General features: G+C 38.8%; 1 protein-coding gene across 1 annotated transcript; it reads right to left on the reverse strand.

Moving 5' to 3' along the window:
• Positions 1 to 1,266: 1,266 nt before the first annotated feature.
• LOC127434751 (protein YAE1 homolog) lies at positions 1,267 to 16,504 on the reverse strand. The gene is made up of 3 exons (XM_051687704.1): positions 16,255 to 16,504; positions 15,898 to 16,019; positions 1,267 to 2,592 (listed from the first exon to the last, which is right to left on the reverse strand). Exons 1-3 carry the CDS (start codon positions 16,363 to 16,365, stop codon positions 2,172 to 2,174), a joined length of 654 nt encoding a protein of 217 aa, XP_051543664.1. The 5' UTR covers positions 16,366 to 16,504; the 3' UTR covers positions 1,267 to 2,171.
• Positions 16,505 to 17,285: the final 781 nt, after the last annotated feature.

Raw genomic sequence — 17,285 nt, forward strand, 5'->3', positions numbered from 1 at the left:
CGCTCCAACAGATATTTTTTAAAGGGACACTCAGTAATTTTTTCCTTTTTTCAGTTTTACTTTAAATAAATGAATTGTCATTTTGAAACATACACATACAATCAGATGTAGACTCCAGTCATATCAGTAACCTTATAAAAGTTGTTTTATTCTACATGGTGAGGGTCCCCTAGTTCGGATCACATGAACAGCCGAATATGGCTTAATCTCTGTAACCGCTCTGTTATTAACCATTCTCACTCATGGATTAAATTAATCATGGCTGACTGTGAATAGTGAATTTTTACAATGGCATCGGTGACTAAAAACTACAGTGTCTGAATGATGCTTCATCCACACCCCTAGGTGTCAGTGTAATGGTGTGTTCACACCATGTAGGAATTATTGAAATTGTGAGATTTTGCCTAGAAAAAAGCATTCACGTCTTCGTAAAACTCATAATTAGAAGTTGTAAACTCAGAATTCTATGAAAGCTCTGACTTGACAGTCGTGACGTCACGTTAAAAGAACCAATATGGCAGCGGCCTTAAAAGTTAAAGGTAGTGAACCCATATTTCTGTTTGATATGCCATTTTATTATGCCATTGACACCTGTAGCATTTTTTTTTTCTTAAAGGAGGTCATGACATGAGGAATTACATTTTCCTTGATATTTTGAAAAATATGAATTCAATGTACTTTAAAAACATACAGGTTTCAGAACTCAAAACTCACTGCAAAAACAGCATTTATTGAAACCAAGCTGTCAAAATGACTCGTTCTCCACTTCCTCCCCAATGTGATGTCACACTATGATAGATATTTGCATCTGACCCCTTCCACAACAACACATCAGTGCCTACTTTACCTTATTACTTCTGTAGCTCTGCCCAGTAGCAGTGAGATGGCAAGGAGAGAGCAGGTCAGTCAAGAGCAGAGAGACAATCATAACAGTGGGCGTTTACTGTCAAGTTTCTAACAGAGGGTCAGAATGAGGGTGGAAAATGATCATGTTTTACAAATATTTGAGTGTTTTTGTGCAAAAAAACGTTCCTAATATTATAAGAGAACCTCAAAGAACATATTAAAATAATAAAAAAGGTTCGCCGTGACCCCTTTAAACATTTTGTACGAACATCATCAGTGAATAAATGAATTAATGTAATGATAAACTAGAGTAGCATCTAAGAGTTGCCAACTCGTAATTACAGTAATTCCAACATGATGTCAACACACCATAAGTCCAAGACAACATACAAAAAAAATTACTAAGTGCGCTTCGAAAGCTGCAGAAAAATAAGTGTTTATTCATCAATTTGGTGAAATTTGCTGAGCTAACTTCATCACAACAATGAAAGCACATTACGCAAATAACCAGAAGAGCATAGGCTCCCCCAGTTGAGGCTGGTTGTTCCCATGGTTTTTCTTCACTGCACTACCTAAACATGTAGATTTTTTTTTCCTTGCCATGGTCACTTTTGGCTTGGACACTGGGGTTATTAAGGCACAATCTTTTTTTTTTTTTTTTTTTTTTTTGTAAAGCTGCTTTTAAACAATAGTGTATTGTGAAAAGCGATATACAAATACTATTGACTAGACATTAAAAATAACTCTGTTTAAGTATTAGTGTGTATCTGAATTATTCTCCAAACCAAATTAACTTTTAAAACGGCATGACTTATTAACTTTCGATACGTAGTGTTTACTAAATAGCTAATAATTACTTAAGATAAATAGCTTGAAGTAAGCTTTTGGGTAAATAGCTTTAATTATCAGCAACTTTTTATGTACAGTGGTAGGAACATATGACATGTTAATGTACCATCACAAAATTACACAGTACATGGCAAATCAATCAAAAATATATTTTGAGAAACTAAGTATTTGAGTATTTTTATACATCAGTTCAAATATAATTGAACTGGAACTCTTCTCACAGTGCATTTGGATTCAACAACTGCTGTAGCTCTGGCATTCTTCATATTGTACGGATGAGCAAAAGAATGTAAAATGTCACAGCAATTAAATAAAAACAAACTGCACCTCAAGTATGCTATCTATTTAGGTCAACTAATGAACAGTCTGTTTTCTTTCCAAGAATTTGCTTGTAGCCTGCTTCCTGCCCACACAGGATGTTAATCAGACGCCCATATTCTGCTGCAATGATCACCACAGACAGGCCTGGATCCACTTCATGTGTCTGTGAGCTGCTGAATGTGAAGTTTTAGCACTTCAGGCAGCCCCAATTCTGTTACTAAGTCCAAGCAGCTCTTCAGCAGCTGTTCATAACTCTCTTCTGTAGAGAAAGAACACCTTGATGAGTCTTCACTCATGTCTTTTATGTTACTACAGCACTCATTCACTCCATGTCTCCCACAACAGTCCCCGTTCTTGTTGCAGCAGCCAGATTCTCCACCCCAGTCTCTTTGCTCGACATTTAGGCCCTCCATGTTATCCACCATCTCAGTCACACTGGGTGGAGGCCTTTCCTGGGCTTTTCTCATGGCCTCCACCAGTCTGTCTTCATGTGTTTCCACTCTCTGGAGAAGATCTGTAACAGATGCTAAAGTTGGGCTTCCAGGCAGCTGAGCCTTACACCAGCACCACATAGCACTGCAAAAAAAGCACATTATGTTTGTGATTATAGTCAGATAGAACAGGAGGAATGTCCTGTAAAAACAGGAAAGAAGTTCAGCATTGGGGTCAGGTACAGTGGCCCCAAGAATTAACTGGACACTTAAGCCACACACAAAACTGTACAAATGTCATTGCGTTAGATAACAAAATATCAAACCAAGTGGCATCTGCAAACAAATGATGCTAGATAATTTTCTCAGATCTAGGTTCTCTTTTATACAACATTTTTGCAATTGCTTTTAGGTTCATTGACAAATAAGGTTGTACAAGGTGTTAAAAATAAGAAATATTGTAAAAATCTAGCTTAAAACTGTGTCAAGTTCTTAGAAATTTAATCTGTGTGTTGAATTTAGTATCATAATGTTTTGAAAAACCTTTATAACATTTAAAAAAAAAAAAAAAAAAAAAAAAAAAAAAACACTTTAAAGCAGTGTAACCATCAAGTAAAAACTATTAAAACATTTTACTTGCACCTTGAATACATGACAGTATAAACAACCTAATCATTAATAAAAAAACAAATAAATTCAAACACTTTAAGGTTTTAAAAAAAATGCGTTTTTAAGGTTTTATAATCAGATTGCGTTTCAAATGCCATTAATCACCCTCTGAAGGGCAGTTTGATTGCTTCAAACAGAATTTCAAATATAAATGACTTAAAAAGTGACTTTCATGATTTTTTTAGTCAAGAATATCAATAAGTTTTCTCAGGGTTACACCACATGACCTGAACAAAATGCTCCTTTTCATAAAAATGTCAAAATAACTGATTTTTTAAATATATATTTTTAAATTGAGGGTGTAAAAGTGTCCGCTTTGTTTTTTTTTTTTTTGTCAACAAACAACAAAATGGCTATCTACATGTTGGTTTCACCACATGATTAAATATAGCTGCAAGCAGCAATTAACAGGGATCAAGTGGTTTAAGGCCTTTCAGCACATGTGTGAAAAGGTATTATGTTTTATTTAGCAAGCATGTAAACACCTACATCATAGATGGGTTAGACCATTTACAGCCAATACAGGCAATAAGAGGCAATGGATTGGACTCAAGATGGCGCACTGGACTCAAGATGGCGCTGAGTATGGCTGCTGCGTTGCGAGCTCCGACACAGCATTGCAGTTTTTTGTTTGTTTTGTTTACAATTCTTATGTTTTTGTCTTGGATGTTGTCTGCCTTATTGTCTACGACAGACAAACTTTTTTGGACATTGGTTCTGCAAATGCACACCTGACTTCAAATTCCTCAATGCCGACCCGCTGTTTACAAACACGGCAGCTGAGCCCTTTGTCTGGGCAACCCGGCTGCGGAAATGCAGAAGGAAAAGGGAAGGAGAGCCGGTGTTCTCATCAGAGTACGACGTCATGCAAATCAACCCCAGCTACCCAGTATTCTACTGGCAAATGTTCAGTCTCTGGACAACAAGCTCTGCTAGCTGAGAGCGCGGATCTCTTTCCAACGAGAGACGAGGGACTGCTGCATTATCTGCCTCACAGAAACTTGGATGTCTGCTGAGATTCCAGATTCAGCCATCGAATCCGCGGGGTTCTCCGTGCACCGAGCGGACAGAGCGAATGAAGAGAGTCCTCTGTGATCAGAGGAACGTACATTCTATCAAGTCTTTCTGCTCTCCTGATCTGGAATTTCTCATTTCTCATTCTGGCTACTGAGGGAATTCACAGCGGTCATTATCACTGCTGTGTACATCCCGCCACAAGCCGACACAGACCGGGCACTCAAGGAACTGTACGGGAGTATAAGTGAGCAGGGAACCGCGCACCCTGAGGCCGCGTTCATTTTGACCGGGGACTTTAACAAAGCCAATTTCAAATCAATCGCACCAAGATACCACCAACACATCAGTTTCAACACACGAGGGGACCAGGTTTTGGACCATTGCTACTCCCTTCCGGGATGGCTACAAATCCCTCCCCCGCTCACCATTTGGCAAATCGGACCACTCTTCCATTCTGCTTCTGCCCGCTTACAGGCAGAAACTGAAACGGGAAGCACTCACCCTCAAAACGATCCAGTGCTGGTCGGACCAATCAGATTCTACGCTACAAGACTATTTTGATCACGCGGACTGGGAGATGTTCCGGTCCGCCTCTGATGACGACATCGAGGTCTACGCTGATACCATAACGTGTTTCATCAGAAAGTGCGTAGAGGACATTGTTCTGACCAAAACAATACGGATCTACCCCAACGAGAAGCCATGGATAAATAGTGATGTTCGCACGGTACTTGATGCATGGACCTCCACTTTTAATCTAGTGCCTCTTCTTCCTGAGACGGCTGAGGAAGTTTGGAATGAACCGCCACATCCTCAAACGGTTCTACACCAGCACTGTAGAGAGCATCCTGACTGGCTGCATCACTGCCTGGTACGGCAATAGCACCGCCCACAAATGCAAAAACCTGCAAAGGGTGGTGCAAACTGCCAGACACATCATCGGAGGTGAGCTTCCCTCCCTTCAGGACATATATACTAGGCGGTGTGGGAAAAAAACTCGGAGGATCATCAGAGACTCCAGCCACCCGAGCCATGCACTGCTCTCACTGCTACTATCAGGCAGGTGGTATTGCAGCATCAGGACCCACACCAGCTGACTTCATGACAGCTTCTTCCCCCAAACAATCAGACTTTTGAACTCTTTAAATCTCACGATCAATATACATAAGCACTGCACTTTATTAATCTTATTATCTCACACTGGACTGTCATAAATTATATTCTCTCTTAACAACACACTGGCAACTGACTATCAACCGACAGCCTGAATGTCAATACAGTATAATACAACCTACTGTATATTTTATATATACTATATATACTTTTTTTTATTTTTTATAACGTGTATTCTATATTGTGTGTATGTGTAGTCTATATTGTGTGTATGTATACTGTACATTGTATATTACTATTTGTATATTGTTTTGTGTGTAATTATGTGTATATTAGATATGTAAATTGTGTTGTGTAAATCTGATGTTTATTGTAAACTGGTATATGTCTCATCACTGTCATGACTGCTATGTTGCTCGGAACTGCACCCAAGACTTTCACCCACTATTGCACTTGTGTATATGGTTCTGTGACAATAAAAGTGATTTGATTTGAATTTACTAAGGAAATACATGGTTTTTAAAGCTTTTTAAAGCTCATAGCGCCACCTATGGTCCGACCTCCATAAAAGTCTGCATGCTTGTTTAGAATCATATGTCGCATGTGCTCACCTAATTTCGTTAAGTTCTGAGTTTTTGTTTAGGAATTATGGGCTTATTTGTACACTTGACCATGCCCATTTTCTAAATGACACTGTTATAGCTACCAAAGGGTAAAGTTGAGCGAAAAACCTAGGACTAGTTCACAAAAGTAGTTTTTTTTTTACATAATCGTGAATATTTAATGAACGATTTGATTGACAGCAGTGGTTATTGAGGCAAAGTTGTTCAGAATGAGGAGGTCTGACATATGATATGCATATTGTGTGTATGTGTGAAACTCAGCATGATTACAGAGGCGTAAAACTCTTTAGTGCCACCTGGTGTCCGATTTCTTTCAGATTTCTCACAGACCTCCAGGGCCAGGAATCGAACAGGCCCACCGAGTTTTGTGCCGATCGGCCTCCGTTAACCTTGTCTAATAGGTGCTCAAATTTCATTGGTTGATGGCGGCCATGTTTTTTGAGATACGCCAATGTCCTCATAGACAGTCTTGGCACCTCGGACAAAGACACTGCATGCCGATTTTCAACTCAATCAGACTAACGGTTGCGTAGTTAGAGCTGTTTTCATGATTTTTCCTGTTATAGCGCCACCAAGTGGCCAAACTCTGCGTTTTTTTTTTTTTTTTACTGTGACCTCAAATTGAGCCCATACACATGTGTACGAGTTTGGTGAAAATATCTAATTTCGTTTGGGCGTTATAGCCATTTTAGTAAAAATGGCCTGCCCTTTTTGAACATTTGGGCAGCCCTTAACGACTGTAAGTCGAAATTTCAACTTTTTTTCATAATAATTGATAATCAGACTCCAGAGTATATTTCTACACTGGTTTGGTTCCGATTGGGCAAAAAACTTAGGACTAGTTCGCAAAAGTAGGTTTTTAACATTATCTGAAATATTTACAGAACGGTTTGACAGACACCAATGCTTCTTGAGGCAAAGTTGTTTAGAATGAGAAGAGCTATCAGGTGATATATATTACTTGTGTTTTTTCACAACACTGCATTATATACAACCATTAACACCTACAAAAATCATGATAGCACCACCTAGTGGCCGATTTTTAAAAAACTTTGCACAACCCTCTCAGACCAAGAGTAAAATAGGTCCACTAAGTTTCGTTCTGATCGGTCAGTGTTAACCTTGTGTAATAGCTGCTGAAATTTGACTGGCCGATGGCGGTCATGTTTTTCAACATACGTGAATGTCCTTTTAGACAATGATGGCAGCTGAGACAATGTATGCAAATTTTGATGTCAATAGGATTAACGGTTTCATAGTTACAGCCAATTTCAAGTTTTTTTGGTATTTTACAGCTTTTTAAAGCTCATAGCGCCCCCTATTGACCGATTTGGCCGATTCCGTGTTTCTGAATAACTACTACTGCAATACTACTACCATCTGACCAAGGCCTTACAGTTTGCTCTGCCCAATCAGTTTTATGGCGGAATAAAAATTATAATAATAATAATAATAATAATAATACTACAAATCTTAACAATTACAATAGGGTTTCAGCGCTAAATGCTTGAACCCCTAATAATTAAACATTAATCTGACAAATTCAGAAAATATCTGATTGTGTCAGGCTTTTGGAGCATTTGCTGCCATCTGGTGAAAAAATTAAAACATAACCTAACATGAAATAACACTTATTTCCAGTAGTTGGCTATAGTGATCCATTGATTTACCAATGTTGAAACAAACTTATTTTCGAGATGTATTTCACAAGTTATGAATTTGGATATATACACTGATGGACAAAAGTTTGGAATAATGTTCAGATTTAGCTGTTTTGTAAGGAAATTGGTACTTTAATTCACCAAAGTGGCATTCAATTGATCACAAAGTATAGTCAGGACATTACTGATGTAAAAACTTGCACCATCACTATTTGAAAAAAGTAATTTTTGATAAAATCTAGACAGGCCCCATTTTCAGCAGCCATCACTTCAACACCTTATTCCTTGAGTAATCATGCTAAATTGCTAATTTGGTTCTAGAAAATCACTTGCCATTATATCAAACACAGTTGAAAGCTATTTGGTTCGTTAAATGAAGCTTAACATTGTCTTTGTGTTTGTTTTTGAGTTGCCACATTATGCAATAGACTGGCATGTCTTAAGGTCAATATTAGGTCAAAAACAGCTTTCTCTAGAAACTCGTCAGTCAATCATTGTTTTGAGGAATGAAGGCTATACAATGCTTGAAATTGCCAAAAAACTGAAGATTTCATTCAAAGGTGTACACTACAGTCTTCAAAGACAAAGGACAACTGGCTCTAACAAGGACAGAAAGAGATGTGGAAGGCCAGATGTACAACTAAACAAGAGGATAAGTACATCAGAGTCTCTAGTTTGAGAAACAGACACCTCACATGTCCTCAGCTGACAGCTTCATTGAATTCTACCCGCTCAACACCAGTTTCATGTACAACAGTAAAGAGAAGACTCAGGGGTGCAGGCCTTATGGGAATAATTGCAAAGAAAAAGCCACTTTTGAAACAAAAACAAAAAGTTAGAGTGGGCAAAGGAACACAGACATTGGACAACAGATAATTGGAAAATAATGTTATAGATCTTAACCCCATTGAGATTTTGTGGGATCAGCTATACTGTAAGGTGCGTGAGAAGTGCCCGACAAGACAGCCACATCTATGGCAAGTGCTACAGGAAGCGTGGGGTGAAATGTCACCTGAGTATCTGGACAAACTGACAGCTAGAATGTCAAGGATCTGCAAAGCTGTCATTGCTGCACGTGGAGGATTTTTTTATGAGAACTCTTTGAAGTAGTTTAAGAAGTTCTGAACATTTTATTCAAATTGTAATAGAAAATGTACACCTTATTAATGTCCTGACTATACATTATGATTAGTTGAATGCCACTTTGGTGAATAAAAGTACCAATTTCTTTCCATAAGAGCAAAATCTGTACATTATTCCAAACTTTTGGCCGCCAGTGTACTTAGACATCAAAGACTATTATTTGACAAAGTTGACCTTTTTTTTTTTTTTTTTTTAAACACTTGTTTTGAGGTGTCAGTTCTTGCAATAATGCTACATTATGCTTACAGTCAAACTGGAGGTATTATAAAGAGAAGACAAAGCATTTCGTTATCTATTATTTATCTCAGACATCAAAATTCAATTACAAATTATTAGAAATGTCAGTAAAAAGATATGAACAGCAATGAACAGGGATAATACAATGTGTACAAACAGAAGACTTTGCAATGGCAAACTTGCCATTTTTTGCATACATCATAATTCATATGATATCACTGATGTGAACAGCAATAACGTGGGATCAGATTCTGACTTGGATCTGTATGTGCGTGTGTGTTTGCTGTAGTGTAGTCTAAGGCATACGCTGTATGCCCAATTATCTTTCTTGGGATTTTGCATATGCCCACCTAAAATAAGTAATACATATGGCCGCCAGAACATCGAGTAGGCTTTTGACCTGGAACTTTTTCAGTCTACTAACACGATGCCAGCACTTGAGTGAATAGACCTTTCTTCCACTGACTGTGATGACGTTTCAGCCTTATTTATCAGCGTAAATCTCGCAATTTTTTTATATTATACTTTTTTAAATATTGAGTGTAAATTTATAACACTATGATGTAGGTTCTACTGGTTGTTTAGATCAGTGTTACTATCAGAAATAATTAATAATTATTATTTAGTTATTAATTAATATTTAAATTAAATAATATAATCTAACTCATTAAAACCTCACACAGCACACCACTAAATGTAGTGCGCCACATTCAGGAGCGGGTTTGGTTATTAGCAATAATGAATAGTTATCAAAGATAATTATTAATTATTAAAATCAATAGAACATTGATGAGAATCAATGTTAGCTTTTTTAATCCTTTAAATCAACAATTATCAAAGATAATCGTTAATTATTAAATTATTAAAATTAACACTAGCTTATTGATCCTTCAAATTCAACAGTCATAAAAGATAATTATCAATTATCAAAGATCAATAGAATATTAATAAGGATTAATATTGCCGGGGCACCACCCTGGAATCAGAGACTAATAACCAGATAGTATAACAGTCTCAATATTAGATTGTTCTCTTAGAAAAATCGACATCCGAAGAATATCGACCTTCGAAAAGGAACAATGAAGGCTTGAATCCGAGCACTGACATCCCGTCAGCATGACACAGGTGTATGCAAAACAAACCAAAACACTTCTCTTTATTTATGCAGTAATATCATTAATTAATACAATGCAGTCAATAAACTTCCGACTTACAACTACAAACTAAACAGTGACATCATTAGATATGGTAACTAAAACTAAAATAAGCCTATAACACATGAGAGGAAGGTAGGTGTGGGTGTGTGTGTGTGTGTGTGTGTGTGTAAGGTGTGACGCGCACAAAATGGGGGACGTGACCCTCGTGGAGAGTACGTCACACGAGATTTCCGGCCAGAGAATATGGGTGGAGAGTACGTCACACGAGATTTCCGGCCAGAGAATATGGCCGCGAATGTGGGCGGAGAGAAGCCGGCCAATGGCATCTGCACGTTTACCGCGTGTCTCCACTTGTACGATAACTTGGGGACAAAGCTGAGCTTTATCACGAAGTTATCTACTAGCCAAAAGTGAGTGCTAGAATGTTTGTGAGGGGTCGCGTGTGTGTAGTTAGTACGAGAGAGAGTGAGAGAGAGAGAGAGAGAAAGAGAGAGAGAGAGAGAGAGAGAATAAAGTGGCTGCACCAAAGCCGGTTTCGCGATCGTGGGAGAGAAAGCAGCTGTTAGTTTATCACTCAGAGATGCAGTGGATGGCTTGTAAACCGTCCCGCGGTCTTTGATTCTTTAATGGACAAACTCAGTGTGCCGGTCTCACCCGCGATGGTGGAAATACACAACAGTCCAAGGTGGTAATATCTTGAGTATTATTAGCAGCAATGAGCGGACTCGGCGGTCCGTAAACTGTACAAGCGATAACCTTGATACACAAGAATAACACACTATAAAATTCTATCTCTGCCCAGACGTAAACCTCTTACTTCAATCGTATGAGGACGCAGACGAATGTGTGTTCATCCGTCCTTTAACTCCAACTCTGTTCCTCGAGGCTCGGGTGATGACGGGAGGCCATTTCCTTGCTCTGTCAGCGGGCGGTATGGCTGCTGATTCTCGGCGGGCTGGCGGAGAAATCAGCGACGTCGACTTGATTGAAGATGGAAGAGAAATCTTCTCTTCATTTCTGCAGGCAAACGGATGAAGATGCGGATTGCTCGGCGGTCTCCTTCGGATCCGTTAGAGTGTTCGGTGGAACACAGAGTAATCTCAACTCGTCCAGCGAGATGGACATTGTATGGCCACAGTTTCAAGTTGGATGTTACTTCCTTGTGCCACGAGGCTACACCTGAGAGTAGCGATGAGCTGCTTCTGCACGCGGTGAGCAAAGTTGCTGGAGGAAGCAAAGCCCGGAAGCATCTCAGAGTCATTTCTACTCCCGATGACGTCATGGTTGAGGGCCGTTCTGTTGTGTGCCTCATCCAATAGGAGTTGAGAGTTCGATCCTTTAGTGAGCAAGGCTTCATGGGATTTGTAGTCTGTTTTGGACTCCCTTTGTTTGATTTTGGCACGGTTTTTATCAGTAAGATTTATGACTTTGTGTGTGGGCCTCAGTTAGGTTTTATGACTGATTTAGGCCTGCCTTTGTCTTCTATCTGAATACATGAGGCCCAACAATGCTTACTGTTATATTACCCTGGAATTAGTTTAAAAAATGAATTATCACAGCTGCTGAGAGAGTGACAGTAAATTTGGTATCTTCTCCCATTTTACTGTATTACTCCACCGCTCTCTATTTTTTTTCCTCTTCTGGAAAGTCATTCAAACGTAATAATTGGGGTTTTCATTTGGTCTTGGAGCAAATGGATAAGCGAAAATAATATTTGCTGTGATCTCCATTCACTGCTGTCGAAGTTTACCCTGCAAACGTTCCAAAACCCAGAGTGTGAAAAGGTCTAATGTGTTTTTTTTTTGGTAAAGTGTACAGCAGGGCTAGTCAACTGTCCGGCCTGGCCCGCCAATCATCTTTGTCTGGGCCTCCTTTTTTTTTTTTTTTCGTAATTAACATTTTTTATTGATTCTAAGAAAAAACACAACAGAGAAAAACACAACATATACACACCGAATCAACATTTAACTTTTAACCCTCATTAACATCCCTCCCCAAACACCAACCCCACCCTACCACAAAGAACACCCCTGTGGTCACATAAAATAATACACAGAGACACAAACAATAAAATATAAATAAATAAATAAAAATAAATAAAAAATAAAATATATAGTAAACATGCATAATTAAACTAAACGTCTCCCTCCTCATCCCTTCCCCTAGAGTCCTCCAAAACTGCCAAATACCTACCCCACTTCCTGAAAAAGAAGTTCTCCAGCCCCAGCCTTCCATCTATCATCTTCTCATAAACCGCCACCCTCCCTGTCTCCGCACACCACTCCGGACTTCCATCCCCTTAAAATAATTTGCCTGCCAATCATCACGCCAGTCAGAACCCAATTTTTTACAAATTTGTCCCCCGAATTTATAACTTCCCCATCGCCCAAAATGCAAAGTCTGGGGCAAAGTAAAATTTGAGTGCCCAGAATGTCACGCAAATAATTCTGAATCTTTAACCAACAATCTTGGATCTTAACGCATCCCCAAAAAACATGGGTTGTGTCTCCAACTTCTGATTGGCATCACCAGCAGGTGGGTGTGTTTTTAAAACCAAGCCTATATAATCTAGAGGTTGGTCCAATAAAATCTTAGTAAAATCTTAAATTGCATAAGGCGAATCCTTGCATCTCTAGATGCAGACTTGACATTTTTCAGAATCTTAGTCCACACTCCATCCTCCAATACCAAATTCAAATCTTTCTCCCATAATCTCTTAATAGAAGTTAAAGCTCCATCCCCCATACTCTGAATTAACAGGGAGTAGTACACTGATGCCTCATGACCTTTTCCAAAAGCCGCAATAACCTCTCCCAAAGCATCTGCCTCCTTAGGGGGGGGTGTGTGCTACTCCCAAAAATAGTACAAGGCAGGTGGCGCAATTGTAAATACCTATAAAACTGAGGTCTGGGGATCCCAAAATGTTGGACCAAGTTTTCAAACAATCTCAACACTCCACTTTCATATAGGTCACCGAGTGTAGCAACCCCAGTCAGAATCCAATCTGACCAGCAGAAAGGGGACTTGCCAATACATAATCTTGGGTTCTGCCATATGCTCGAGGAAACATTTAAATAAGTGTCCAATTTGAACAATCTGGACACTTTAGCCATACCGACTGTAAATTCAAAATAACGAGGTGTTACATAACTTTTCTGATTAGTTTGATAGAGATGCTTTGTAATGGTGAAATAGGGGCAAGAACTGCCTGTTCAATAACAAACCAGGGAGGGGCTCTCTCAGGTGGAAGTGACCAATGAGCCAAATGTCTGAGACTGAACGCATAGTAATAAAACAAAATCTTGGGTAGGCCTAGCCCTCCTTTGTCAATCGGCCTATGTAACTTGCAACTTGATTATAAAATGCAATCTGGGACGTTTACCATTCCAAATGAAGGACTTCGCTATGCTATCAAATTGCTTGAAATAAGAGAGGGGGACATCTACAGGGAGAAATTGTAGCAGGTAGTTACATTTTGGAATACAATTCATTTTAATAACATTAACCTTCCCAATCATCGATAAATGTAATGAAGCCCACCTGCCCACATCACTCGAAAATCTTTTTATTAAAGGGTCAAAATTAACACTAACTAAATCAGACAAATTTCCCCAAATACTTAATGCCCTGTTTGGGCCATTGGAAGGCGCCCGGCTGGAAATCCATTACTGGGCAGTACGCTGTCATAGCCAAAGCTTCGGATTTAGACCAATTAACTTTGTATCCTGAGAAACTGGAAAAGGAATTAATAATTCTGTGGAGGCAAGGCATAGATCTAGTAGGTTCAGAGACAAATAATAAAATATCATCTGCATAAAGCAGAAGCTTATGCGCCACACCTCCCGCCACCACCCCTGGAAAATCATCCTCCCCCCTTATCGCGGCTGCTAATGGTTCCAGGGCAAGACAGAACAATAAAGGGGAAAGAGGGCAGCCCTGCCGAGTGCCCCTATTCAGAGTAAAATAATCTGAAATTAATCCATTTGTTTGTACCGCTGCTACAGGGTGTCTACAAAGTAACTTAATCCAACCAATAAATGTATTCCCGAACCCATACATTTCCAAAAGCTTAAAAAGATAATCCCATTCTACCATATCAAATGCCTTTTCGGCGTCAAGTGAGATGGCAGCGACCGGAGATTGATCATTCGCTACTGACCACATGATATTGATGAGATGCCTGATGTTATCAGAAGAGCTACGGCCTCGAATAAATCCCACCTGATCTATATGTCATAACCTTACTTAATCAGTTAGCCAAAATTTTTGACAATATTTTTACATCTAGTTGGATCAGGGAGATTGGACGGTAACTTTTACATTCGCTTGGATCTTTGTCCTTTTTAAGAATCAGACTGATCCAGGCTTGTGTCATGGTTGGAGGAAGCTTTCCATTCTTTAATGATTCAGTATAAACTTCTAACAAAAGTGGAGCCAGTTCTATAGCATAGGAACTAAAAAATTCTGCGGCAAAACCATCTGTCCCTGGAGCCTTGCCAGTAGGTAGGGACTTAATTGCCTCGTCAAGTTCCTCCAAAGTTATCTCAGAATCAAGAGTTTTTTTGCTCAATCGTCAGTTTAGGAAGATCTAATGGTTCCACAAAGTTTCTAATATCTTTATCAGTAGGCGAAGACGTGGAACTATAAAGATCAAGATAGAACTCTTTAAGGCATTATTAATATCAATGGCTGAGGTAAAAATTTCACCACCAGCAGATTTCACTGAGCTCCGACTGATTTTTGATAAAACTGTCTCGCCATCTGAAATACCAGAGCGTTCTCTGTGCAAAACACAAGAGTTCAATGCAGCGAACCTCAGCACTCAGCGGTGAGTTTAACAATGCTCATTGGCCATGTTTTTCAACATACATGAATGTCCATATAGACAATGATGGCAGCTGAGACAAAGACAATGTATGCAAATTTTGAAGTCAATAGGATTAACGGTTTCATAGTTACAGCCAATTTAACGTTTTTTTGGTATTATAGTGCCACCATGTGGCAAAACCGCACCAACTTTTCTGGGCGACCAAAGATTGACCTCTTGCATAAGCATGCCAAGTTTGGTGAAGATATCTCATTTCCTTCAAGAGTTATAGCCATTTGTAAAATTGGCCACTCCTACTTCCGATGTTTTCGCATACCGTAGCTAGCTCAAGTCGAAAGTTCAAACTTTTTTTTTGATAACTTTTGATATTGAGACTCCATAGAATCGTTTGGCACTGGTTTGGTCCAGATCGGACGAAAAACCTAGGACTAGTTCACAAAAGTAGGTTTTATGAAAAATCCAAGATGGCGGAAAATTTAATAGGCGGAAATGAAATCGGAGAAATACGTTTTGTTTGGTCTGAGCCAAGGATTCCAATGGTATAAAGCACTACGAGTCTAGTACTTGACTCTACGACAAATGGTCTAGGAGTTATGAGTAGTTTCGCGTTTTTGATCGCTGTAGCGCCCCCTATTGACCCATTTGGCCGAGTCCTGTGTTTCTGAGTAGTTTCTGAGTAGCATGGTCAGACTACCATCCTTTTCATTTTATATCCATATAAAATCATTATATACCATCCATACTTTTATATCAGTTTATTAGCATGACAATTAGTAAGTATGAGCAGCATTATGTCCCTGTTCTCTGTACATGAATTGTACAGCATACATTTATTATCGATGTACTAAAAGACTGTAAATGTAAGCTTTGCACCCACAAAATACCCTCACATATAATGCAGTCAACTATAGAAATAAAAAAGAAAAAGTATTTCTAATACAAAAAAAAAAAAAAAAAAAAAAGTCTAAAATTATGACAATTAAGGCTAATGCAGCTGCCTACCTCATGATCCCTTTGAGTTGACCGATGACTCTCATTCTTGTGGCTCCTTCTCTGTAACCCATGTTGAAACCAACCTGCAGTGAGGCTTCTTTCCCTGCATCACTTCCATCTCTGAAACCATCCTGACAGAAAACCACATGGCAGTCGTTTCTAGACTGCGCTGCTGTCACTCGCTTTACACACTATGCATTACCCTTGATTGTACTCCCCGCCCCCTTGTTGCATTTCACCGGTGGTTTTAAAGACTCTTACAATACCACTAGACAACGATTTATATCGAAAAGACGACTGGAACGCAAGTAAAATAAATATGAATATTTCAATACAATCATGTTGATAAAATACCTGTTCACATACCTTTGCGCGTTTTTCCATGTTGTATTTCCATTCTTTGCTTTGCAGACTAATATCATCCACATCCTCGTCGAAGACATCCTCGCTGGATACCACTGATTTTACCCACGACATGATGTTTCCAATCCACGAGTCCTTACAATTATTTCCACTGCATGTAAACTACGCGTAAGAGGTGACCGATGAGTAAAAGCTGCTTGTTTCGGCTTTTGACAGGATCCATAACCCATATTAACATCCACATGGTCACGTGACTGACGTCATCAGAATGCGTATTAATGTGTTTTCTTCTTTTGGTCGCGTCTGAGCACATCAGCAAAATCATATTGACACCTGCTGGTCGTCTGCTCACTGCATGTTTTCAATTTATTTCACACTCTGTTGCAATACATGAACCACAGAATGAGTAACATAATATACAGGGTTGGGAGGGTTACTTTTGAAATGTATTCCGCTGCAGATTACACAATACATGCTGTAAAATGTAATTTGTATCATATTCTGTTAGATCACACAAGGTCAGTAACATATTCTAAATACTTTGGATTACTTCTTCAGCACTGGTAGATTTTTTCACTTGTTTTGACTATAAAAACTCTACCAGTACAGTAAGACAAAATACACATGTTAAAAATACATTCTCTGAAAAACCTAAATATCTTATGCAGTATTGTTTCTAAAACAAGATAAATCAAATTGATCTTGTTTTAAGGATTTTTAGATATTTTTACAGGAAAACAATACAAACAGTATTATCAAGAATACGATTTTCTGCCCTAATATCAAAGGTCTTACTAGAAAAAATTATGATCCAATGTGAATTTTCTTGATAAAAAAATGTTATCGTGCCTGGTAACATGTGCATGTAAAATGGCTAGAAATAGCATTAGAGTTTAGCGTAAAGCTGACAATTTACACAAGGTTAATTTCTAACCTTGTTAGAAAGGTTTCTTCTGCCCCAAACTTACTTCAGACTTACTTCTCTGTCTGCTCGTATGAATGTAACACATCGTAAGAAAGTGTTTCACCGCTGT

Source organism: Myxocyprinus asiaticus, chromosome 44 (assembly GCF_019703515.2).
Source record: "Myxocyprinus asiaticus isolate MX2 ecotype Aquarium Trade chromosome 44, UBuf_Myxa_2, whole genome shotgun sequence".
Lineage (NCBI taxonomy): Eukaryota > Metazoa > Chordata > Actinopteri > Cypriniformes > Catostomidae > Myxocyprinus > Myxocyprinus asiaticus.

Coding starts and splice junctions, on each gene's coding strand:
- LOC127434751 (XM_051687704.1), bottom strand. CDS start 16,365: ATGTCGTGGGTAAAATCAGTGGTATCCAGCGAGGATGTCTTCGACGAG. Junction 16,020..16,254: donor ACATGGAAAAACGCGCAAAG/GTATGTGAACAG, acceptor GTTTTCTGTCAG/GATGGTTTCAGAGATGGAAG. Junction 2,593..15,897: donor CAACTCAAAGGGATCATGAG/GTAGGCAGCTGC, acceptor CTTTTTTTGCAG/TGCTATGTGGTGCTGGTGTA.